At 39.2% G+C, this 25,287-nt stretch overlaps 1 protein-coding gene across 6 annotated transcripts in view; it reads right to left on the reverse strand.

The window, feature by feature from the left end:
- The window catches only part of PLA2G4A (phospholipase A2 group IVA), a 193,912-nt gene that overhangs the window by 101,579 nt on the left and 67,046 nt on the right, over positions 1-25,287 (reverse strand). For all 6 annotated transcript variants that reach the window (XR_003427981.1, XM_027082990.1, XM_027082989.1 and 3 more), the window contains exon 3: positions 19,514-19,595. Coding sequence is in view for 5 of the 6 variants with exons in the window: in XM_027082990.1 (XP_026938791.1) it covers positions 19,514-19,595 (82 nt within the window). In the remaining variant the exon portion in view is untranslated. The remainder of the gene's footprint in view (positions 1-19,513; positions 19,596-25,287) is intronic.

Consider the following 25,287-nt stretch of genomic DNA (forward strand, 5'->3'; position numbering starts at 1 on the left):
TAAATGCAAGAGAAAAGAAAAACAAAGCAAAACAAAACCAAAAAAACTAAAATAAAAACATGTTCTTTTTCCTGACTTTCTTATTTTATTTCATGGTACCATATTTCTTGCTGCCTGAGCCAGAAACATGAGAGTCATTCTCTTTTCCTCATAGTTCCTGTATCCTATATGTCTCCAGCTTTTACCTATTTCACCTCTAACACGCTGGCCCCTCAATTCCTCTCAAAATATCACTTACCCAGTTCAACTGGACTATTCACATAATTTCGTAGTTGCTTATTCTCCCATATGCAAAGCCACTCTACATAATGCTGCTATAGTCGTCTTTGTGAAACACTTTTGACTCTTGCTGCCTACAAAGGCAGGCCTAATCTCTGTGATAAAAGGCCTACAAGTCCCCCTCACCCACCGGACCCTGGGTTTCCTTCCAGTCAGTGACCCTCCTCCACCAGGCACTGGAACATCGTTCTCGCAAGTCAACATTCAGGCCACGGAGCACCTCTGAAATCCACACATTTCAAACATTCCACACAGTCATACTGGTGGCAGAAGTATCTGTTCTGTCCAAGAGAACATTGCTTCTCTTTTACTTATGTGTATCATTATGTTTTCATTTGACGTTTTAGCTGATAACTAAACACTAGTAATTCATAACTAAATGTTATTCAAGTTGTTGTCCTTGTCCTAAGACTATCCAAGATAAGGATCCAAAGACTGTACACTTAAAGGATGGGTGGAATGAGATGTTCTCTCTATGCTTCCCTTATCTAGTTCATAAGTCAACTAGTTGTTCTATTTTCCTATCGGGTTAAATTGGCCACTGCCAATCATGTCTCCTAGTAGCCTCATCTATGTAAATCTGCATAAAAATAATTCCACTTCAACTTGCTGATTTAGGTATTATTATTCTCAACTCGTAGGTAAGGGAATTGAGACTCCCTTGAGGCATTTAGTAAGTTGAGCAAAAGGTCATTTAGAAACAGGAGTTTAACCTAGTCTTTCTGAAGCCAAATTCCTTGTTCTTTCAAATATACCAACACTAACAACTCTTACCTATTTTTGCCTCTATTAAACTGTAAACTTCATGATAGCAGAAACCACATCTTTCCAAATTACTATTGGATCCAAGAGTCTAGCACAAAGTCTGAAACATTATAGGGACATAATAAATATTATTGAAGTAATGGGTGATGGACTAGCCCTGAGCAATACTGTTGAAGAGGTGACCTTTACTATAGGCACAACAATCTCCCCTAACTTCTTTTTACTCTTTGTTAGTATGTCTCAACCTTCCTAGTGCTTTGTCCCACCCCATTTATTTGTATTTTAATATACAAATATCAATGTCAAACATTTAATAGATCAATATCGGTTATGTTTTTCCAAGTGCATTTGTATTTAACCTTTATGTCCAAGTACTAAATGTAAAAGTAAATAAATGAACAAACAAACAGATCTTCAAATCCCAGTGTGCCTTCCTAATAACTCTAAGGAATAGGATAAAGTGCCAAAGGACTTATTTATGAGTAGCAGCCCCTGCTCCCTCCAGAATGGGCTCAAAATTGGAATTGTTATGGCTATAGGTGCTGAAGGGCAGTCCCTGCGAATTGCTGGAAATGCAGAAGCTGGAAACGTTAGTGAAAAATTCAGTGTGGTTTAGTAAAACAGAACTTTGGCCGTAATTCTCTATATATTGGAGAGAGAAGTGCAAAACCCTTATACCAAGGCAGCATTGTCTAGGAACTCAATCATAGAATGCCTTTTCCTCATTTGAAAGTACGAAGCCATTCTGTTAACACTGTTTTGGGATCCCTTTATCAGGCAGAGTCTCCGGTTTGAACGCCTCCTATTTTTCATTTTCCTTTTGCTCACAGCCTCTGACCTAGCATGGTATTTTCTCAGTGTCACATGTTTCCTTTTGTAAATGAACATGAAGCTATCAGAACGTACCATCAGCCAAATGGATGCCAGGAAGAACGTCTATAGCATCTACTCACAATCGACTTGGTACATTTTGTACTAACAATTGACTTACTATAGTAATGAAGCGGGCTACCACCCAGCACACAGTAAAAGTGACTTATTATAAAGAATGTTGATATTCATGAGAGAACAGAGAAAGACACATGGAAAATGACCCAAAGAAAGTTAAATGCAGATCTAAAACAGAACAGAAAATTTTGTTGTTGCCTGCATTGCCCTTTTACTTAAATCTCTATGATACCTTTTTGGAAGGAAACAAAAATAGTTCTGTTATCAGTATTTCTGCTTGGAATGGTTTAAAGATTTATAACCTAGAGATGTTTCTTGGAATCTCTTTAGGTTGGAGAGAGAGTAATTCTCCAGAAGTTCTTATGTAGTATTATAAAACATATTAACTTATTTATATTATTAATTTTAGCTATATATTTGGATTCCACTCTATGTAAGAATAATTCTTTTTCATTAAAACAGGAGTTCTTAACCTTGACATTATTGACATTTGGGGCTAGATAATCCTTTGCTCTGGGGTACTGTCTGTGACCTCTACCCACCAAATGCCAGTAGGATCCCCCAACTGTGACAACTAAAAATGTCTCCAGGGACTTCCCTGGCAGTCCATTGGTTAAGACTCCATGCTTCCAATGTAGGGGGCGCAGGTTCCATCCCTGGTCTGGGAACTAAGATCCCACATACCTTGCAGTGTGGCCAAAAAATTAAAAAAAATAAAATATAAAAATAAAAATGTCTCCAGATATTGCCCAATGTGCTTGGGAACAAAACTGATCCCCAGTTTAGAAACACTGCACTAAGGCAGGGCATTATCCCTGCTACCTGACATTTATTCCTAAGGCAAACCATTAAAAGTTAGCCAAATTCCCTAAATAATGTAATTAGAAGTGTTATATCAATCCTATTTTTAAAATATTTTCTTATTTTATTTCCAAATTGAAATGTCCCACATCCATTCCATACATTAGTACTCTACTTAAGTTATAAAACCCATCTCAGTCTCTATTCAAGCTATAAAGTCTTCTCAGAAGCTTAATGTCAACACTTTTCAAAATTAGTAATACTGTATAATATAAACACACAATTACTGAGTATATACTCTCTTGGATTGACTTTCCAAATAGTTATTTACACCCATTTCATCTTCCTAGCTAGACCATAAGTAGCTCAAAGGCAAAGCTGCTGCACGAGTAGACACTGGAGCGAGACAGGCTTGAGTTCTAGCCCCAAAAGAGAAGAGCTGTGTGATTTGGGACTATTTATTTAATATCTTTAAACAAATCCCTACCCTGGTAAAATTAAAATTAAAAGATCACATATCTCGGGCTTCCCTGGTGGCACAGTGGTTGAGAGTCCGCCTGCCGATGCAGGAGTCACAGGTTCGTGCCCCGGTCCGGGAAAATCCCACGTGCCAGTGGAGCGGCTGGGCCCGTGAGGCATGGCCGCTGAGCCTGCGCGTCCGGAGCCTGTGCTCCGCAACGGGAGAGGCCACAACAGTGAGAGGCCCGCGTACCGCAAAAAAAAAAAAAATCACATATCTCGTAGTGTGACTGAAATGAGTAAATGAAATATAAGTCCTAAGACCTCTGCTTAGCATTTTTGTTCATTTAACAAACACACTGTGTACATTATGCATCAAGTACTTTTCTAAGCACTTCATAATCTAATTTAGTCCTCATTAAAAATTATAGGAGGGAGGAGGAGGGATAAATTAGGAGTTTGGGATTAACATATACATGCTACTGTATATAAAACAGATAACCAACAAGGTCCTACTGTATAGCACAGGGAACTATACTCAATATTTTATAATAACCTATAAGGGAAAAGAATCTGAAAAAAACATATAAATGTATGTATAACTTAATCAGTTTGCTGTACACCTGAAACTGACACAATATTGTAAATCAACTATACTTCAATTAAAAAAAAATCTAGGAGGAAGGTATAATTATTACCCTACATTTAATGTTGAGGAAATTGAGACCTAGGAAAGCTAAATAACTTGCCCAAATTCACACGGTTAATAAAGGAGAAGGGAGATGTGAATCCAAGTAAGCCGGTCCAGAGTCCTTGTCCTAACCATTAAGCCATACTTCCCTGCTGGTATGAAACAGGCACTCAGTAAAGTTATCAAGCATAAGTATTGCATTCATTTTTTTTTCTTTTGTACTTCTTCAAGACACTGAATAAGTACCAAGTACATAGCAGATGCTCAGCATTTATTGACGACGTTAATAATGGAGGCTTGGGGCTTCCCTGGTAGCGCAGTGGTTGAGAGTCCGCCTGCCGATGCAGGGGACACGGGTTCGTGCCCTGGTCCGGGAAGATCCCACATGCCGCGGAGCGGCTGGGCCCGTGAGCCATGGCCGCTGAGCCTGCGTGTCCGGAGCCTATGCTCCGCAACGGGAGAGGCCACAACAGTGAGAGGCCCACGTACCGCAAAAAAAAAAAAAAAGAATAATGGAGCCTTGCTGGGATAAGCAATGGGTTTTATTTCTTTAACATGTCTTTTTCAAAGTTAAAATTTCAAAACTGTTATTTCATTTTGCATCTGGAGGCTTAGATTACCCTTGTACATAAACTTAAAATAATTTTGTCTAGGATTTTATCTAAAATATTTTATAAAAAACATCCTGAGACTTCCGGGAAGATGGCAGAAGAGTAAGACGCGGAGATCACCTTCCTCTCCACAGATACACCAGAAATACATCTACGCGTGGAACAACTCCTACAGAACACCTACTGAACGCTGGCAGAAGACCTCAGACCTCCCAAAAGGCAAGGAACCCCCCACGTACCTGGTTAGGGCAAAAGAAAAAACTAAACAGAGACAAAAGGATAGGGACGGGTCCTGCACCAGCGGGAGAGAGCTGTGAAGGAGGAAAAGTGTCCACACACTAGGAAGCCCCTTCGCGGGTGGAGACTTCGGGAGGCGGAGTGGGGGAGCTTGGGAGCCGCGGAGGAGAGCACAGCAACAGGGGTGCGGAGGGCAAAGCGGACAGATTCCAGCGCAGAGGATCGGGCCGACCGGCACTCACCAGCCGAGAGGCTTGTCTGCTCGCCCGCCGGGGCGGGCGGGACTGGGAGCTGAGGCTCCGGCTTTTGCCGGAGCGCCGGGAGAGGACTGAGGTTGGCGGCGCGAACACAGCCTGCAGGGCGTTGGTGCGCCGCGGCTGGCCGGGAGAGAGTCCGGGGAGGGGTCTGGACCTGCCGAAGAGGCAAGAGACTTTTACGTCCCTCTTTGTTTCCTGGTGCACGAGGAGAGGGGATTAAGAACGCTGCTTGAGAGAGCTCCAGGGACGGGCGCGAGCCGCGGCTAAGAGTGCGGAGCCCAGAGACGGACATGGAACGCTAAGGCCGCTGCTGCCGCCGCCAGGAGGCCTGTGTGCGAACACAGGTCACTAGCCACACGCCCTTCTGGGGAGCCTGTGCAGCCCGCCACTGCCAGGGTCCCGGGATCCAGGGACGGCTCCCCGGGAGAGCGCACGGCGCGCCTCAGGCTGCAGCGTCACGCCGGCCTCTGCCGCTGCAGGCCCGCCCCGCACTCCGTGACCCTCCCTACCCCCCGGCCTGGGTGAGCCAGAGCCTCCGAATCAGTGGCTCCTTTAACCTCGTCCTGTCTGAGCAAAGAACAGACGCTCTCCGGCGACCTACACGCACAGGCGGGGCCAAATCCAAAGCTGAGCCCCTGGGAACTGTCAGAACAAAGAAGAGAAAGGGAAATCTCTCCCAGCAGCCTCAGAAGCAGCGGATTAAAGCTCCACAATCAACTCGATATACCCTGCATCTGAAGAATACCTGAATAGACAACGAATCATCCCAAATTAAGGAGCCCTGTGGAGGAAAGGCTCTAGGTGCTGCAGCCAGGACTCAGTGCTGTGCCTCTGAGGTGGGAGAGCCAACTTCAGGACACTGGTCCACAAGAGGCCTCCCAGCTGCACATAATATCAAACAGCAAAAATCTCCGAGAGATCTCCATCTCAACGCCAGCACCCAGCTTCACTCAACGACCAGCAAGCTACAGTGCTGGACATCCTATGCCAAACAACTAGCAAGACAGGAACACAACCCCACCCATTAGCAGAGAGGCTGCCCAAAATCATAGTAAGTCTACAGACACCCCAAAACACACCACCAGACGTGGACCTGCCCACCAGAAAGACAAGATCCAGCCTCATACACCAGAACACAGGCACTAGTACCCTCCACCAGGAAGCCTACACAACCCACTGAACCAACCTTAGCCACTGGGGACAGACACAAAAAACAACAGGAACTACGAACCTTCAGCCTACAAAAAAGGAGACCCCAAACACAGTAAGATAAGCAAAATGAAAAGACAGAAAAACACACAGCAGATGAAGGAGCAAGATAAAAACCCACCAGACCTAACAAATGAAGAGGAAATAGGCAGTCTACCTGAAAAAGAATTCAGAATAATGATAGTAAGGTTGATCCGAAATCTTGGAGATAGAATGGACAATAGAATGGACAAATTGCAAGAATCAGTTAACAAGGACCTAGAAGAACTAAAGATGAAGCAAGCAACGATGAACAACACAATAAATGAAATTAAAAGTACTCTAGATGGGATCAATAGCAGAATAACTGAGGCAGAAGAACGGATAAGTGACCTGGAAGATAAAATAGTGGAAATAACTACTGCAGAGCAGAATAAAGAAAAAAGAATGAAAAGAACTGAGGAGAGTCTCAGAGACCTCTGGGACAACATTAAACGCACCAACATTCGAATTATAGGGGTTCCAGAAGAAGAAGAGAAAAAGAAAGGGACTGAGAAAATATTTGAAGAGATTATAGTTGAAAACTTCCCTAATATGGGAAAAGAAATCATTAATCAAGTCCAGGAAGCACAGAGAGTCCCATACAGGATAAATCCAAGGAGAAATACGCCAAGACACATATTAATCAAATTGTCAAAAATTAAATACAAAGAAAACATATTAAAAGCAGCAAGGGAAAAACAACAAATAACACACAAGGGAATCCCCATAAGGTTAACAGCTGATCTTTCAGCAGAAACTCTGCAAGCCAGAAGGGAGTGGCAGGACATATTGAAAGTGTTGAAGGAGAAAAACCTGCAACCAAGATTACTCTACCCAGCAAGGATCTCATTCAGATTTGATGGAGAAATTAAAACCTTTACAGACGAGCAAAAGCTGAGAGAGTTCAGCACCACCAAACCAGCTCTACAACAACTGCTAAAGGAACTTCTCTAGGCAAGAAACACAAAAGAAGGAAAGGACCTACAATAACGAACCCAAAACAATTAAGAAAATGGGAATAGGAACACACATATCGATAATTACCTTAAATGTAAATGGACTAAATGCTCCCACCAAAAGACACAGATTGGCTGAATGGATACAAAAACAAGACCCATATATTTGCTGTCTACAAGAGACCCACTTCAGACCTAGAGACACATACAGACTGAAAGTAAGGGGATGGAAAAAGGTATTTCATGCAAATGGAAACCAAAAGAAAGCTGGAGTAGCAATTCTCATATCAGACAAAATAGACTTTAAAACGAAGACTATTAGAGGAGACAAAGAAGGACACTACATAATGATCAAGGGATCGATCCAAGAGGAAGATATAACAATTGTAAATATTTATGCACCCAACATAGGTGCACCTCAATACATAAGGCAAATACTGACAACCATAAAAGGGGAAATCGACAGTAACACATTCATAGTAGGGGACTTTAACACCCCACTTTCACCAATGGACAGATCATCCAAAATGAAAATAAATAAGGAAACACAAGCTTTAAATGATACATTAAACGAGATGGAGTTAATTGATATTTATAGGACATTCCATCCAAAAACAACAGAATACACATTTTTCTCAAGTGCTCATGGAACATTCTCCAGGATAGATCATATCTTGGGTCACAAATCAAGCCTTGGTAAATTTAAGAAAATTGAAATTGTATCAAGTATCTTTTCTGACCACAACGCCATGAGACTAGATATCAATTACAGGAAAAGATCTGTAAAAAATACAAACACATGGAGGCTAAACAATACACTACTTAATAATGAAGTGATCACTGAAGAAATCAAAGAGGAAATCAAAAAATACCTAGAAACAAATGACAATGGAGACACAACGACCCAAAACCTGTGGGATGCAGCAAAAGCAGTTCTAAGGGGGAAGTTTATAGCAATACAAGCCCACCTTAAGAAGCAGGAAACATCTCGAATAAACAACCTAACCTTGCACCTCAAGCAATTAGAGAAAGAAGAACAAAAAAACCCGAAAGCTAGCAGAAGGAAAGAAATCATAAAAATCAGATCAGAAATAAATGAAAAAGAAATGAAGGAAACAATAGCAAAGATCAATAAAACTAAAGCTGGTTCTTTGAGAAGATAAACAAAATAGATAAACCACTAGCCAGACTCATCAAGAAAAAAAGGGAGAAGACTCAAATCAATAGAATTAGAAATGAAAAAGGAGAGGTAACAACTGACACTGCAGAAATAAAAGAGATCATGAGAGATTACTACAAGCAACTCTATGCCAATAAAATGGACAATCTGGAAGAAATGGACAAATTCTTAGAAATGCACAACCTACCAAGACTGAATCAGGAAGAAATAGAAAATATGAACAGACCAATCACAAGCACTGAAATTGAAACTGTGATTAAAAATCTTCCAACAAAGAAAAGCCCAGGACCAGATGGCTTCACAGGTGAATTCTATCAAACATTTAGAGAAGAGCTAACACCTATCCTTCTCAAACTCTTCCAAAATATAGCAGAGGGAGGAACACTCCCAAACTCACTCTACAAGGCCACCATCACCTTGATACCAAAACCAGACAAGGATGTCACAAAGAAAGAAAACTACAGGCCAATATCACTGATGAACATAGATGCAAAAATCCTCAACAAAATACTAGCAAATAGAATCCAACAGCACATTAAAAGGATCATACACCATGATCAAGTGGGGTTTATTCCAGGAATGCAAGGATTCTTCAATATACGCAAATCTATCAATGTGATAAACCATATTAACAAACTGAAGGAGAAAAACCATATGATCATCTCAATAGATGCAGAGAAAGCTTTTGACAAAATTCAACACCCATTTATGATAAAAACCCTGCAGAAAGTAGGCATAGAGGGAACTTTCCTCAACATAATAAAGGCCATATATGACAAGCCCACAGCAAACATCATCCTCAATGGCGAAAAACTGAAAGCATTTCCACTAAGATCAGGAACAAGACAAGGTTGCCCACTCTCACCACTCTTATTCAACAAAGTTTTGGAAGTTTTAGCCACAGCAATCAGAGAAGAAAAGGAAATAAAAGGAATCCAAATCGGAAAAGAAGAAGTAAAGCTGTCACTGTTTGCAGATGACATGATCCTATACATAGAGAACCCTAAAGATGCTACCAGAAAACTACTAGAGCTAATCAATGAATTTGGTAAAGTGGCAGGATACAAAATTAATGCACAGAAATCTCTGGCATTCCTATATACTAATGATGAAAAATCTGAAAGTGAAATCAAGAAAACACTCCCATTTACCATTGCAACAAAAAGAATAAAATATCTAGGAATAAACCTACGTAAGGAGACAAAAGATCTGTATGCAGAAAATTATAAGACACTGATGAAAGAAATTAAAGATGATACAAATAGATGGAGAGATATACCATGTTCTTGGATTGGAAGAATCAACATTGTGAAAATGACTCTACTACCGAAAGCAATCTATAGATTCAATGCAATCCCTATCAAACTACCACTGGCATTTTTCACAGAACTAGAACAAAAAATTTTGCAATTTGTATGGAAACACAAAAGACCCCGAATAGCCAAAGCAATCTTGAGAACGAAAGAAGGAACTGGAGGAATCAGGCTCCCAGACTTCAGACTATACTACAAAGCTACAGTTATCAAAACAGTATGGTACTGGCACAAAAACAGAAAGATAGATCAATGGAACAGGATAGAAAGCCCAGAGATAAACCCACGCACATATGGTCACCTTATCTTTGACAAAGGAGGCAGAAATGTACCGTGGAGAAAGGACAGCCTATTCAATAAGTGGTGCTGGGAAAACTGGACAGCTACATGTAAAAGTATGAAGTTAGATCACTCCCTAACACCATACACAAAAATAAGCTCAAAATGGATTAAAGACCTAAATGTAAGGCCAGAAACTATCAAACTCTTAGAGGAAAACATAGGCAGAACACTCTATGACATAAATCACAGCAAGATTCTTTCTGACCCACCTCCTAGAGTAATGGAAATAAAAACAAGAGTAAACAAATGGGACCTAATGAAACTTAAAAGCTTTTGCGCAGCAAAGGAAACCATAAAGAAGACCAAAAGACAACCCTCAGAATGGGAGAAAATATTTGCAAATGAAGCAACTGACAAAGGATTGATCTCCAAAATTTATAAGCAGCTTATGCAGCTTAATAACAAAAAAACAAACAACCCAATCCAAAAATGGGCAGAAGACCTAAATAGACATTTCTCCAAAGAAGATATACAGAGTGCCAACAAACACATGAGAGAATGCTCAACATCACTAATCATGAGAGAAATGCAAATCAAAACTACAATGAGATATCATCTCACACCAGTCAGAATGGCTATCATCAAAAAATCTAGAAACAATAAATGCTGGAGAGGGTGTGGAGAAAAGGGAACCCTCTTACACTGTTGGTGGGAATGTAAATTGATACAGCCACTGTGGAGAACAGTATGGAGGTTCCTTAAAAAGCTACAAATAGAACTACCATATGACCCAGCAATCCCACTACTGGGCATATACCCTGAGAAAACCATAATTCAAAAAGAGTCATGTACCAAAATGTTCATTGCAGCTCTATTTACAATAGCCCAGAGATGGAAACAACCTAAGTGTCCATCATCGGATGAATGGATAAAGAAGATGTGGCACATATATACAATGGAATATTACTCAGCCATAAAAAGAGACGAAATTGAGCTATTTGTAATGAGGTGGATAGACCTAGAGTCTGTCATACAGAGTGAAGTAAGTCAGAAAGAGAGAGACAAATACCGTATGCTAACACATATATATGGAATTTAAAATAAAAAATGTCATGAAAAACCTAGGGGTGAAACAGGAATAAAGACACAGACTTACTAGAGAATGGACTTGAGGCTATGGGGAGGGGGAAGTGTAAACGGTGACAAAGCGATAAAGAGGCATGGACATATATACACTACCAAACGTAAGGTAGATAGCTAGTGGGAAGCAGCCGCATAGCACAGGGAGATCAGCTCGGTGCTTTGTGACCGCCTGGAGGGGTGGGATAGGGAGGGTGGGAGGGAGGGAGACGCAAGCGGGAAGAGATATGGGAATATATGTATATATATAACTGATTCATTTTGTTGTGAAGCTGAAACTAACATACCATTGTAAAGCAATTATACTCCAATAAAGATGTTAAAGAAAATAAAAAAATAAAAACATAGTGATACATCAAATGAGGAGTAAGAATGGAAAAGTGCTTCCAAAGAATCAGTAAAATTTACAGGACCCCTCAGGCTATACCTCAGCTAAATTTAGTCATTTCAATCTCTATGTCATATAATTTTATTTTTAAGAAAACAGTTAAAATATTAAAATATACTAAAATAACATACATGATAAGAGTTTTCCCATAAATTTTAGACCAGGAGAGTTTTTCTCTTTGAAATAAAAACTTTAATAGCATACTTTTCTTTGGAAATTTAAGAAACATTTAACCTGTTTTTTAATTTAATTCCATTAGGTATTAATTGCACCTGTTCAATATAGAAGTGGTATATGATTTCTGGCAAAGAGCGTTTACTTAACACATGGTGAGAAGGCGGCATATCACTCAGCTCTAAAAAAGTTTTTTAAATTAAGTTTGTTTTCTTTAATTTTAGAAAACTAAAGAAATTGTAGAACATTAACATGTTAAAGTATATATATGAGAAATATAAAAACTATTTTAGGATGAAGAAGCTCAAGTGTAAGATATATGCGATAAAGAACTAAATGAGCCAATTCCCTGGCAGACTAAATGAGTAGGATCCATCACTAATAGGTCTTGAAAAAATAAAAAGAGAATATGTGGATTGTGTCCCTATTAGTACTGGTGACATACTCTTCACTTTGACAGGAACCTGCATTACTGCCAAATATACCACTGGAATATAGCTCCATTTATCCTATTGAATAAATGTGGTGAAAATTCACACAAAGATCAATTGATGTTAACAAAATATCATAAAATAGTATCATTCACTACATTTATCAGACCTAAAACACATAAATACATACATGTAAACAAACAAAAAAATCTACTGAAATTTAAATAGAAAGGAAAAAAGACTAACCGTACTCACAAAACCATTTGACAGCTTAATAAACTGCATGACATTCTAAATGAGTGAGGAAGAGGAGTGCCTTCCTAACACATTCTATTTCCCTACCACACAGAAAATACAAGACAAGAGATAAGAGAGGGGCATGCATTCTGGAATACTTTACTCATCTTGAAATTATTTTCCATAAAAAGCCCCCTAGGAAGTTATTTCAGATTTTTTAGAATCGTGGGTGGATACTCAAAAACATTACAAAAATATTTAGTAAACCAAAATTCATGTTCAGTCACAACTGACGTCAGGGAAATGTTTGATTCAGAAAAGATGAGAGCAGCAGGGTCATTTATAAAAAAGAATATTTGCAACTTCATAATTAATCCAAGAAAAGATTAATTATGTTATAAATTAATCCAAGATGTTATAAAATTTGAAACCCATGAAAACTCTAGATAGCTTATGGATAGAAATCAGAGCGGTATTTATAATCTACAAAAATGGAGTATAAAATTATTTTTTTAATTCTCTCTTCATTGATGCAAAACAGGAAGCAATATCCTAGAAGAAAGGTATAGTTACACATATTTATGTATTTTATTCATTCATCCAAAATACTCTGAGATTTTCCTACTATACCAGGCTCAAGACTAAGCACTTATTCTCTAAAAAGTGAAGAAGAAATAGGCCCCAAAATACATGTGACAAGTGTTTCATGGGGCATTTTTTGTTTTGCTTTTTTTGTTTGTTTGGTTGTTTTTTTGGCTGTACCGTATGGCTTGAGGAATCTTAGTTCCCAGGCCAAGGATGGAACCTGGGCCCCCACCACCCTGCAGTGGAAGCGTGGATCCCTAACTACTGGACCACCAGGGAAGTCCCACATGAGAGAGGTGTTAAGCAGAGGTCTGGATAGCTGTCAGGGGAGCAAAGGAGTGAATTGTGCCCAAGAGTATCAAAAAGACAGTGGAAGTACCATTCTACTGTTTCTCTCGAGCTGAAAAAATGAAGGATCCAATAATCTGCTCAACACAGAAATTCAGAATGGAAATTTCTTGTTTCCAAGGTGAAAAACTGAAAATAATCTCAAGTGCACAAACTACCCAAATAGAAAATACTTTGGCTCATACAAAGATTATATTTAAGAAATAAATGTCTTCTTATGTTGATATCTGAAATCATGTTAACAATAACAGATAATATTCATTGAGCAATTACTATGCGTGAGGCATGTAATGCTTCACATATGTCAACTCATTGAATTCTCTCAATGTCTCTAAGATGAGAAAAAGAAGACAGAGAGGAAACTTGCCTGAAGACACAAGACCAGTGAGTAGTGCTTTGCCTCTGAAGACCATGTTCTTTCATAAATATATTCTGCCTCCTCCCTGGAGATTCTGATGACCGTGGAATTCAGGAATGGCTACAGGAGAGGGTAATGTATTTTCATAGTAATTTCTACATTGCCCTTGCTGCTAACAAAGATTCTCAGATTACATAGATGATGTTTCTCTACATACAGACTCAACACTATGCCTCTTATCCCAACATGTGCAAATAGGAAGGATGAATTCTAACTTCCTTTCCCAGGGAATTATTAACACTTTGTGTTGAGAGTCATGTCCTTTGAAGAGGCTTAATCCTCTGGATGGTCTCGAGGTGAGGGGATTTGAGACTGCTGCTTTGGAGAGACAAGACTGGAGGTAACAGGGCTACTTTCTTAAAACTCAAATGTGTTTGGGTTTTCTTAAGTTTCTACAAGTGTTGGAAAGTCATGCTTCTGGTGCACTGTGGGTGGCGTGATGACTACAGGATGGTCATGGAGTCTGGACTCTAAGCACCGTTGCCTTGAGCTCAGGGGTAGAGTCTCTCTGGCGTGGCATGTGATCACTGGGAAGACTACTCTGAGAGCTGTCCCAGTGCTTGCCAAAAGTGGAAAGCCAGGATCCATGCAAACAACATTTAGCCGAAGGTTGGATGCCAATGATAGCAGCCACCAAGGCTTATGGCAGGACCCACTCCTAATTTACAGGCAACTCTAAGTGCCTAGAATACCTGTAGGACCCTGGGGAGGGGGAGATCACCTACACTCCCCCACCTATTCTAGTGAATAGGTGCGATTAATGCGATTTAGGAAAATTAATGCGATTTAGAAAAATCATATAGGTGAGATTTCATGGACCTGAGTAATGTGGAGAATATTCGTTTCACTACACAGTGATGTGTGAACTCTTACAGTAATTACTCCATAGGACTGAAAGACATAAAAAAGAACACAGAATGATTCAAAAAGAATCGAACACTTGCAAATAATTAGTATCTGATGCCTGGTTTATATATGAATAGGTAGTAAAAATCGATAGTAAAAAAAAAATTTGTAAACGAACTTTCATGTTTAGTTTGAACAATCTTACAGATGCTCCACATGGTCCACGTGCATCCCCCAGATCACAAGTCCCGCATCAGTACTGATGCTGATTCATCCTCGACTCCACATCACCCCTGAAGGTAGGAGTGAAGCCAGTGTGTTTCTTCCTTCCTCAAGACCACGAGGGGGTACAAACCCAAGGTTCTTCCTGAATCCCCACCAGAAGTCAGGTGGTCTAGAATATTTTAAAAGTCTTCCATTCTGTTTGTATCACCCTGTTTTTGTACTTACATTCTTTGACAATATGTGAAAGATGACAATTTAAACTTCCTTTGTTTAGTAAACCAAAATTCATGTTCAGTCACAACTGACGTCAGGGAAATGTTTGATTCAGAAAAGAATACTAGAACAGCCGGGTTCTCAGTAACAATAAGCATTTATCCAAACTTCTTGCAGTCAACACACTTATAGTACACAACTCAACCAAAGCTCTTTGCAGGGGAGAGGGAAATAGTATTCACAATATTAGAGTAATGAAAAGCAGGGTATGTAGAGTTACCCTGCCTGGGTTCTTAGAAATGTCCTAAATAAAATCACAGATTAGTAAGTTGAGGGAGCATTAAACCATATTAAAATATTTAGGATATATCTATGTATATGAGAGGAAGAGTATATTTATGTACATGAGGGAAAGAGTACACTATATTCATATGGGTATATGCAAACTACTTCTTTTTAAAATAAGACTATGGTGAGTCAGATGCAAATTTGAACTTCAAATTACCTCTTCATATGATGTGAGCATAAGAATACAGGGAAGGGCTGGCACCAGGGCAATGGGAACAAACGTACATGATACATTTGAACAAACTGAGATTAGCAAGGATGTCTGGGAAGGGGCTGTCTTGTTCTTGGCTTGCCCAGTGCTCTGAGGTGAAAACCAGGAAATGAGTGAGATGTTATGATTCAAATGTCAGCTCTGACTCCTCTAAAGATAGTTTATGGGGTGCTGCTGACTGTATTATGATGTTCTAGCAATGCAGTATGGTATTTCTAAAAGAAGCTAGTTAGAATAGGATGAATAATAAAAATAAAATAATCTTGGTATTATATTTTTTAAAAAAGCAGATATAGGACTTCGCTGGCGGTCCAGTGGTTAAGACGCCAGGCTTCCACTGCAGGGGGTGCAGGTTCGATTCCCGGTCAGGGAACTAAGATCCTGCAAGCTGCGCAGTGTAGCCAAAAAATTTTTTTCAAAAGTAAAGCAGATATAGGTGTCAACTATTTGATTCATGTGGCACCCTTGAGAAAGCCCCTACGTACACAGGTAAAGCTGAAAAACCAAATAGTAATCTGTCATTCTTTACCAATATGCAAAACTTTATGGAAATTTGCCTTTTTAAATAAATGTAGATACTATCAACAACAGAAGAGAGGGTAATTTTCTATCATCCTTTTTCAGATCTTAGGACATTGTTCACCGTTCTATCCTTGTCTATCTTTAAAGAACTTCTGTATACAAACATCCCAAATTCTGCTTACTTGGTAATCTGTATAGATCAAGCTCATCAAGTAATATCATCAAAACTCCTCTTAGAAAAGTGACAGCTAACACCCATGCCTTTTCTCACTATAATCACCTACAACTTCTCAAAAATAAAATCGTTTGGCATTGTATATTGTCCCTCTACTTTTTCTTACCAACCTTATCATTGAATTTATTTCTCTAAGACTCTCTTTTGTTCTTTTTATCTCCTCCTGATTTCCTGTAAACTCATCAAGGTGATATCAAGGGTTGGCAATGATCTCCTTCCCCCAAAAAAAAATTTAATTCAAGAAAAATAAAATCAAATTACAAATGCTGAATAGAAATGTTAACAGAATGTCACAACACTATCCTTTCTCCAACAGTGATTAATCTCCAGTGGCTATTCCTTCCAAGCGTCCTTCACTTTAAAAAGGAAGCTTTTGGGAATTCCCTGGCAGTCCAGTGGTTAGGACTCCGTGCTCTCGCTGCCGGGGCCAGGGTTCAATCCCTGGTCTGGGAGTTAAGATCCCACAAGCTGTGAGGTGTAGCCAAAAGAATAAAAATTAAAAACATAAAAAGAAAGCTTTTTGGAAATCAAGGGTCCAACCTGTGTTGTGTACACTGTGGGGATCTAAAACGTACCTGTTCCCTATTTCATTAGATGAATTAATATCTCATGTTCATTTTTAAGTAATATTATCAATATCAACTCAAATAGATTTAAAATGACACTTGCAGCATTACTCTCTTCCTTGTCCTAATTACAATAAATAAGCACAGGCAAAGTGCCTGGGGCCTATGGGGAAAGTAGCTAAGAAATCAGATCCAGACCAGTTGAAGGTGACTCAGAGTAGAATTTGACTTGCTATAGGACTCATCTCAAGCATGGTAAAAACCATTCTCTCTCTAAGACAGAGCTCTGCACTGATAGTCAAAGGTCAGTAACTTGCATGGTTGGCGAATCACTGACACAGCCTTTAGTTGAATTATGAATGGCTTTACTAACGGTACAACCTCTAGAGTTTTAAGGCATGTGCTTTTCTCAAGGTCATGGGGGGTACCACTTTTTTTTTTAATCTTTTTTTTAACATCTTTATTGGAGTATAATTGCTTTATAATATTGTGTTAGTTTCTGCTTTATTACAAAGTGAATCAGCTATATGTATACATATATCCCCACATCCCCTCCCTCTTGCATCTCCCTCCCACCCTCCGTATCCCACCCCTCTAGGTGGTCACAAAGCACCAAGCTGATCTCCCTGTGCTATGCGGCTGCTTCCCACTAGCTATCTATTTTACATTTGGTAGTGTATGGCTTCCAATTTGGATTCTCTTTTTTCTTTTTTCTAAAAAATAAATTTATTTATTTATTTATTTTTGGCTGCGTTGGGTCTTCGTTGCTGTGTGCAGGCTTTCTCTAGTTGCGGCAAGCAGGGGCTACTCTTCGTTGCGGTCCGCGGGCTTCTCATTGCGGCAGCTTCTCTTGTTGCAGAGCATAGGCTCTAGGTGCGTGGGTTTCCGTAATTGTGGCACATGGGCTCAGTAGTTGTGGCTCACAGGCTCTAGAGCGCAGGTAGTAGTAGTAGTAGTCTCAGTAGTTGGGGTGCACGGGCTTAGTTGCTCCGCGGCATATGGGATCTTCCCAGACCAGGGCTTGAACCCGTGTCCCCTGCATTGGCAGGCGGATTCTTAACCACTGTGCCACCAGGGAAGTCCCTGGCTTCTCTTTCACAGGAGCCTTTCTCCAGTGAACTCTCGTTTAATTGATGAAAATGCAAAGAATTATAAAAAGCAAAAGAATAACTTAAGAAAAGCTTTGGCAAAGGAGTGATTAAATGGGGTAGATTGATGTATGAGATAAAATTTAGAAAATAAACCCCTGGTCCAGACTAGATGTGAAGAAATTGTCCTTGCTCCCGTCACCTCTCCTGAGAAGCACTGCTCATCAAAAACTCTTACCATTAGATTCCACCTCCCGGCCCCCTCCTTCCAACTTTTACCAACTTCCTGGACACCCTTCATTCACTGAAGGCTTGAGCCCAGAGCCCAAATTCTTCATTCCTTAATATTTAACCTCTCTCTATGGGCCCATTTTAATTGCGATTTCAACAAGCTCAAGTCCCTCCTATTCTTTTTTTTTTTAACATCTTTATTGGAGTATAATTGCTTTACAATGGTGTGTTAGTTTCTGCTTTCCCTCCTATTCTTAAATATAAAAAGCATACTCTATAGTCACCTCCAATATATTTAACATACTATGGCCAGAACAAATATTTTTTTAAATAAAGAGCCAATCCTGTGACTTGTGACTCAAATGCCATCAAATTCTTCCCACTGCATTTCTGATAAAATCTCAGTCTTGTTGTATGAGTGCCTGTCCTCTTTCACCTTTGCTGTGTGTCTCTAACAGTTTGGGACCTCACAAGCAATCTGCCCTTCGCTCGCCTTTGAACATGCTGTTTTCTCTGCCTGGGATTCTCCCTGCTCTCAGCACTAAGATTTTCTTCCTTCAAGAACCAGTGTAAATGCCATTTCAGCCAGAAAGACTTCCCTGTTCCCCAGACTGGTAAATTGCAATCTCCATTCTTTCCCCCAAACCCGTCCTGAGGGGTAAATGGCCATTCCCATATTTTAGCAATAATCTACAACTTTACCCAATGCGTTATCACAATACTTATCCATCCTTCTTTGTATTTCCAGCTCCACGACCCCTAGTCATTTGCATGGTAAGATTAACCAGGAAAACTGCATTTTAAAACGTAGAAGGATACTGCCACCAAATTAATTCAACATTATCCTCAGGCTTTGGTTCATATCATTTCAAGCTGTCCCACACCAGTTTCTATAGCTATTTGCACACATAATGAACACACTTAAAGCCATAAGAATTAAACTGCATTTTTTAAAAATCCAAAGGCACAATACCTCACAGAGGCAGCTAGTTTAAAGTCTTAACTCGGCCATCTTTCCAAAATAGAATGGAAATGTCTTTGAAATCCAAAACTCTGTCCTAGGACAGTCATTTTATCTGATCCCAAGTACTCCCAATTAATGTAAAGTCAAGGTAAAACACTATTCTGACAGATAAAAGAGCATCAGAGAACCATTCAAAATGTTATCATTCAAAGATGTAGACAAAGATTATCACATCTGAAAAAGGGACAGCCCCAGGTTTGTCAAGGAACTCAGGCAACTGAAGAGTGAATCATAATTACGTATTTTCAAGAGAAAAGCAAATAAGGGCACTTACGCATGTCACCGAAGGCCCCCTTTGTTACTTTTGTGGCACGTAACACCACTACTGTGAACTTGTGGGAATAATGGTGCTCCACCTGGAAAAAAAAATTCATAATGAATTTAAAATAAGCCTGTAATATAGGATCCAGGTAAATTGTTTTCATTGTTTCCTTGAGACTAATTGAAAATACTCCAGTTGAAAGGAAGTACCATGCATACCAGAAACATTCTTTGATCATGAGGCTTTTCCTCTTTTGATCCTTTCCTCTCTCTGGCACAGAATGATTGAGAAGTTTATATCATGCTTTAAAATGTCACTGCAGCTTAACTGTTAGGACTTCTTTGCAGTCCCTGCTTTACAGGGTTTACCAAGCCCTTGGGAAAAACGTAAATCAGGACTGCAGGCTTTCTAGGCGCACAATCAGGCTTTGTACTAGGTGATAAGCAAGACCTGCCTTAGAAAGGTGAAGTCAGAGCAAGATGTTTGCATTATCTAAATGTGTTTGTTTTTATTGTTACTGTTCAATGAAAGTCTTTTTTTGGTATAACATTTCCAGAGCAGTTTTCAAAATCCTTTGGATCCAAAGCAATAACCAGCAAGCTACTTATATTAATTTTAATTTATTTGTTAAAACCATATGTGACAATGTTAAAAGTTTCTATTAGCCTAATAGCTTGCATGCACATAAGAAGTATTAACAGGTAGAAGACTTTATTAAACACTTCACGTAACTGGATATTAGTTCTCAAATGATTCTACTCACCAAAACAGAATGGGAAAGCAGAAACTCACAAAGTTCTCTGAGCAACTGAAACGATTACAAAATCTTTATCTAAAGCTCAAGCATTTTTGTTTAATCTTAGGAGAGGCCCACATTTATAAGTTACTCCTACCTTTCATAATTTTAATAGACTTGCTTAACTTGTTAAAACGTCCATAACTGGGTTACCCTGGTGGCGCAGTGGTTGAGAGTCTGCCTGCAGATGCAGGGGACACGGGTTCGTGCCCCGGTCCGGGAAGATCCCACATGCCGTGGAGCGGCTGGGCCCGTGAGCCATGGCCGCTGAGCCTGCGCATCCGGAGCCTGTGCTCCGCAACGGGAGAGGCCACAACAGTGAGACGCCCGCGTACCGAAAAAAAAAAAAAAAAAAAGTCCATAACTAATTAAAAAGAAGCTAAGATACTGACAATACTGAGAAGTGAGTCTAAAAGTAAGGAGGCAGAAAAAAATTATAAAAGTGGACTCATAAGGACCAGCAATAGTGGGATATAGGAGCAAAAGTTATACAGCATTCAACAGTTTCTGAAGATATCACTCTATCAACAGAGTAATATATGTCCAGATTTATAACACAGCATCAAGAAGAGGTGAAGTCATGAATAATGAGCATACCTTGTTTAAAAAGGCAGAGAAGCATATAAAATCTTTCAAGGTAATTTTTATTAAAGTCAAAGAGAAATGCCTTCTATTTTCAGAAGGGCTCTGAATTGCCAAAGTTTTATTCTACATACATGAAATTATCAATCATAAAAAAATGAGTGCTTAAAAAAAGGCATATTGCCTTATACTACAACCAAAAATCACATGCACTCCTCCCACCAAAAAAAAAAAACAGAGAAAGAGAGAGAGAATCCAGAGAATTCCCTGGCGGTCCAGTGATTAGAACTCCATGCTTCCACTGCAGGGGGTACAGGTTCATTCTTGGCTGGGGAACTAAGATCCTGCATGCTGCGCTGTGGCCAAATAAAAAAAGAGAGAGAATCCACTATCATAATTAGAAACTTCAACACCCCTCTATCAGAAATGAACAGATGCAGTAGGCAGAAAATCAGTAAGGACAGAGTTGAACTCAACAGCACCATCAGTCAACTAGATATAATTAACACTTACAGACTACTTCATCCAACAGCAGCAGAATACATATTATTCTTAAGCTAAGATGGAACAAAACTTCAATGTCTACTCTCACAATGGAATTAAACTAAAAATCAGTAACAGAGTAATAGCTAAAAAAAATCACAAAGTACTTGGAGATTAAACAACTACTAAATAACATAAATGTCAAACAAGAAGTCTCAAGAGAAATTTTTAAATATTTGGAACTAAATGAAAATGCAACGACAACTTATCAAAGTTTAGCGGGATGCAGTGAAAGTAGTGCTTAGAGGGAAATTTACAGCACTGAAACATATATGTGTGTGTGTGTGTGTGTGTGTGTGTGTGTGTATACATATATACATACATATATATGAAAGACCTAAAATCAATCATCTAAGTGTCTACTTCAGGAAACTAGAAAAAGAAGGGCAAACTAAATCCCAAGTAAGCAGAAGAAAAATTGTAAGAACTGGAGGAGTGAATAAAATTAAAAATGGAAAATCAATAGAGAAAATCAATGAAATCAAAATTTGAAAAGATCGATAAAATTGATAAGCCTTTAGCAAGGCTAAATAAGAAAAAAACAGAGAGAACACAAATTATAAATATCATAATTGAATGAAGGAAGTTCATTACAGATCATATGGACATTAAAAGAATAATAAAGGAACACTATGAACAATTCTAAGCCCACAATTTCAAAACCTAGATGAAATGGACCAATTCCTTGAAAGACAAAATCTGCCAAAATTCACACAAGTAGAAATAGACAATCTTAATAGGCCTATGTTTATAAAGAAATTGAGTCAAAGTTTAACTTTTCAAAACAGAAAACACCAGGCCCAGATGGATTCACTGGTAAATTCTACCAAACGCTTAAGGAAGAAATTATACCAATGTTCTCCAATCTCTTCCAGAAGATAGAAGTAGAGAGAATAGTTCCTAACTCATTCTATGAAGCCAGGTTTATCCTGATAACAAAACCATACAGAGGCACTGCAAGAAAAGAAAACTTCAGACCAATGTCTCTCATAAAGAAAGATATAAAAATTCTCAACAAACTATTAGCAAATAAAACCCAAAAATGTATAAAAGGAATTGTAACCACAACCACATGGTATTTATCCCAGGTATGGAAGACTGGTTCAGCATTTGAAAAGTAATTATTGTAATCCATCACATTAACCGTCTAAAGAAGAAAAATCACATGATCATATCAATAGACACAAAAAAGTATTTGACAAAATTCAATACCTATTCATGATGAAAACTCTCAGCAACCTAAAAATAGATGGAAATTTTTTCAACTGGATAAGGAACACCTATAAAAATCCTACAGCCAATATCATAGTTAATGGTGTGAAACTAGATGTTTTCCTGAAAAGATCAAGACAAGGATGCCCCCTCTTACCACTTCTTTCAACATTGTACTGGATGTCCTAGCTAATGCAATAAGACAAGAAAGGGAAATATAAGATATATGGATAGTGAAGGAAGAAATAAAACTGTCTCTGTTCACAGATGACATGATTGACTATGTAGAAAACCCAAGTGAATTGATTTTTAAAACTCCTGGAATTAGAAGTGATTATAGCAAGGTTGTAGGTTATAAGTTTCATATGCAAAATTCAATCTTTTTCCTATATACCAACAATGAACAGGTGGAATTTGAAATTAAAACACAATACCATTTACATTAGCATTGCCCACACACACAAAAAAAGAAAAACTTAGGTATAAATCTAAAAAAAATGTACAAGGCCTATATAAGGAAAACTACAAAACTCTGATAAAGGAAAGCAATCAAGAGCTAAATAAAAAGAGAAATATTCCATGTTCATGGATAGAAGACTGAATATTGTCAAGATATCAGTTCTCTCCAAATTGATCTATAGATTCAAGGCCATCCCAATCAAAATCTCAGCAAGTTATTTTGTAGATATCAACAAACTGACTCTAAAGTTTATATGGAAAGACAAAAGACTCCAGAATAACCAACATAATGTTGAAGGAGAAGAATACACTTGTAGGACTGATGCTACCTGACATTGAGACTTACTATAATGCTACAGTAATCAAAACAGTATGGCATTGATGAAAGAATAAACAACTAGATCAATGGAACAGAATAGAAAGCCCCAAAATTGACCAACACACATATAGTCAACTGATCTTTTACACAGGAGCAAAGGCAATACAATGGAAAAAAGATAGCCTTTTCATCAAATGGTGCTGGAAAAACTAGACATCCACATTAAAAAAAAAAAAAAGAGAGAGAGAGAGAGACAAATGATATCTGAGCCTGAAACAGAATAAGCAAATGTTCTTGAAAATCCAATTTAGGGATTAGCTTTCCCCACTAAAGAGAACTTTTCAATAATTATCATATATAATAGTACATACTCCCCAAATCATCTATGCTATTTTTCCATATCCTAGAAATTTAATACCACATGGGTTTTCAAATGCCGAAAAACTCCCTCGTAGGATAAAAATGATTAGCAATTCTCATCTATTATTTAACATTTTTTGAAACTGTTACAAATGTATTCATATGTCAAATGTTTATTAATAACAGGTACAGAAAGATGAAATTTTTATTAGAAGGATTCATTGAGTATGAACCATCTGTTACACATTCTAATAGATGCAAATTCTCATTTTCACAACAACCCTATAAAATAGATGTTATTATATGTACTTATAGATGAGTAAAGTGAGAGGTTAAGTAATTTCCCAGTATCTCACAGACAGTAAAAGTTAAAACTGAATTAGAATCCAGTCTTCCTGTCCCCAATGTCTTTACTCTTTCTATATTCCTTTACTTATAGAGAATAATAATATCAACATCAATACCTAATAGCAAAAAAGGCTATTTCCATTTATTAAAGTTATACAGATATTTACAATCTAGTGCATTATATCTGTAGTTGATCTAAAGTCTCTCTAGAGGAGACCTTCAAGATGGTGGAAGAGTAAGATGTGGAGATCACCTTCCTCCCCACAAATACATCAGAAATATATCTACATGCGGAACAACTCCTACAGAACACCTACTGAACACGGGCAGAAGACCTCAGACTTCCCAAAAGGAAAGAAACTCCCCACATACCTGGGTAGGGCAAAAGAAAAGAGAAAAAAGGGACAAAAGAATAGAGATGGGACCTGCACCAGTGGGAGGAAGCTGTGAAGGAGGAAAAGTTTCCACATACTAGGAAGTCCCTTCACTAGTGGAGATGGGGGGCGGCGGGGGAAGCTTCAGAGCCATGGAGGACAGCGCAGCAATAGGGGTGCACAGGGCAAAGTGGAGACATTCCCGCACAGAGGATCTGTGCTGACCAGCACTCACCAGCCCGAGAGGCTTGTCTGCTCACCCGCCGGGGCGCGTGGGGGCTGGGAGCTGAGGCTCGGGCTTCGGAGGTCAGATCCCAGGGAGAGGACTGGGGTTGGCTGCATGAACACAGCCTGAACGGGGCTAGTGTGCGACAGCTAGCAGGGAGGGAGTCTGGGAAAAAGTCTGGAATTGCCTAAAAGGCAAGAGACCATTGTTTCGGGGTGCGCAAGGAGAGGGGAATCAGAGCACTGCCTAAACAAGCTCCAGAGATGGGTGTGAGCTGTGGCTATCAGTGTGGACACGGGAGACAGGCATGAAATGCTAAGGCTGCTGCTACAGCCACCAAGAAGCTTGTGTACAAGCACGGGTCACTATCGACACCTCCCCTCCCAGAAGCCCGTGCAGCCCACCACTGCCAGGGTACCGTGATCCAGCGACCACTTCCCCAGAAGAACACATGGCACACATCAGGCAGTTGCAACGTCATGTTGGCCTCTGCCACTGCAGGCTCACCCCACATTCTGTACCGCTCCTTCCCCCTGGCCTGAGTAAGCCAGAACCCCTGAATCAGCT

The sequence above is a fragment of the Aethalodelphis obliquidens genome, unplaced genomic scaffold (genome assembly GCF_003676395.1).
Source record: "Aethalodelphis obliquidens isolate GAN/ISIS:26980383/991018 unplaced genomic scaffold, ASM367639v1 scaffold48, whole genome shotgun sequence".
Lineage (NCBI taxonomy): Eukaryota > Metazoa > Chordata > Mammalia > Artiodactyla > Delphinidae > Aethalodelphis > Aethalodelphis obliquidens.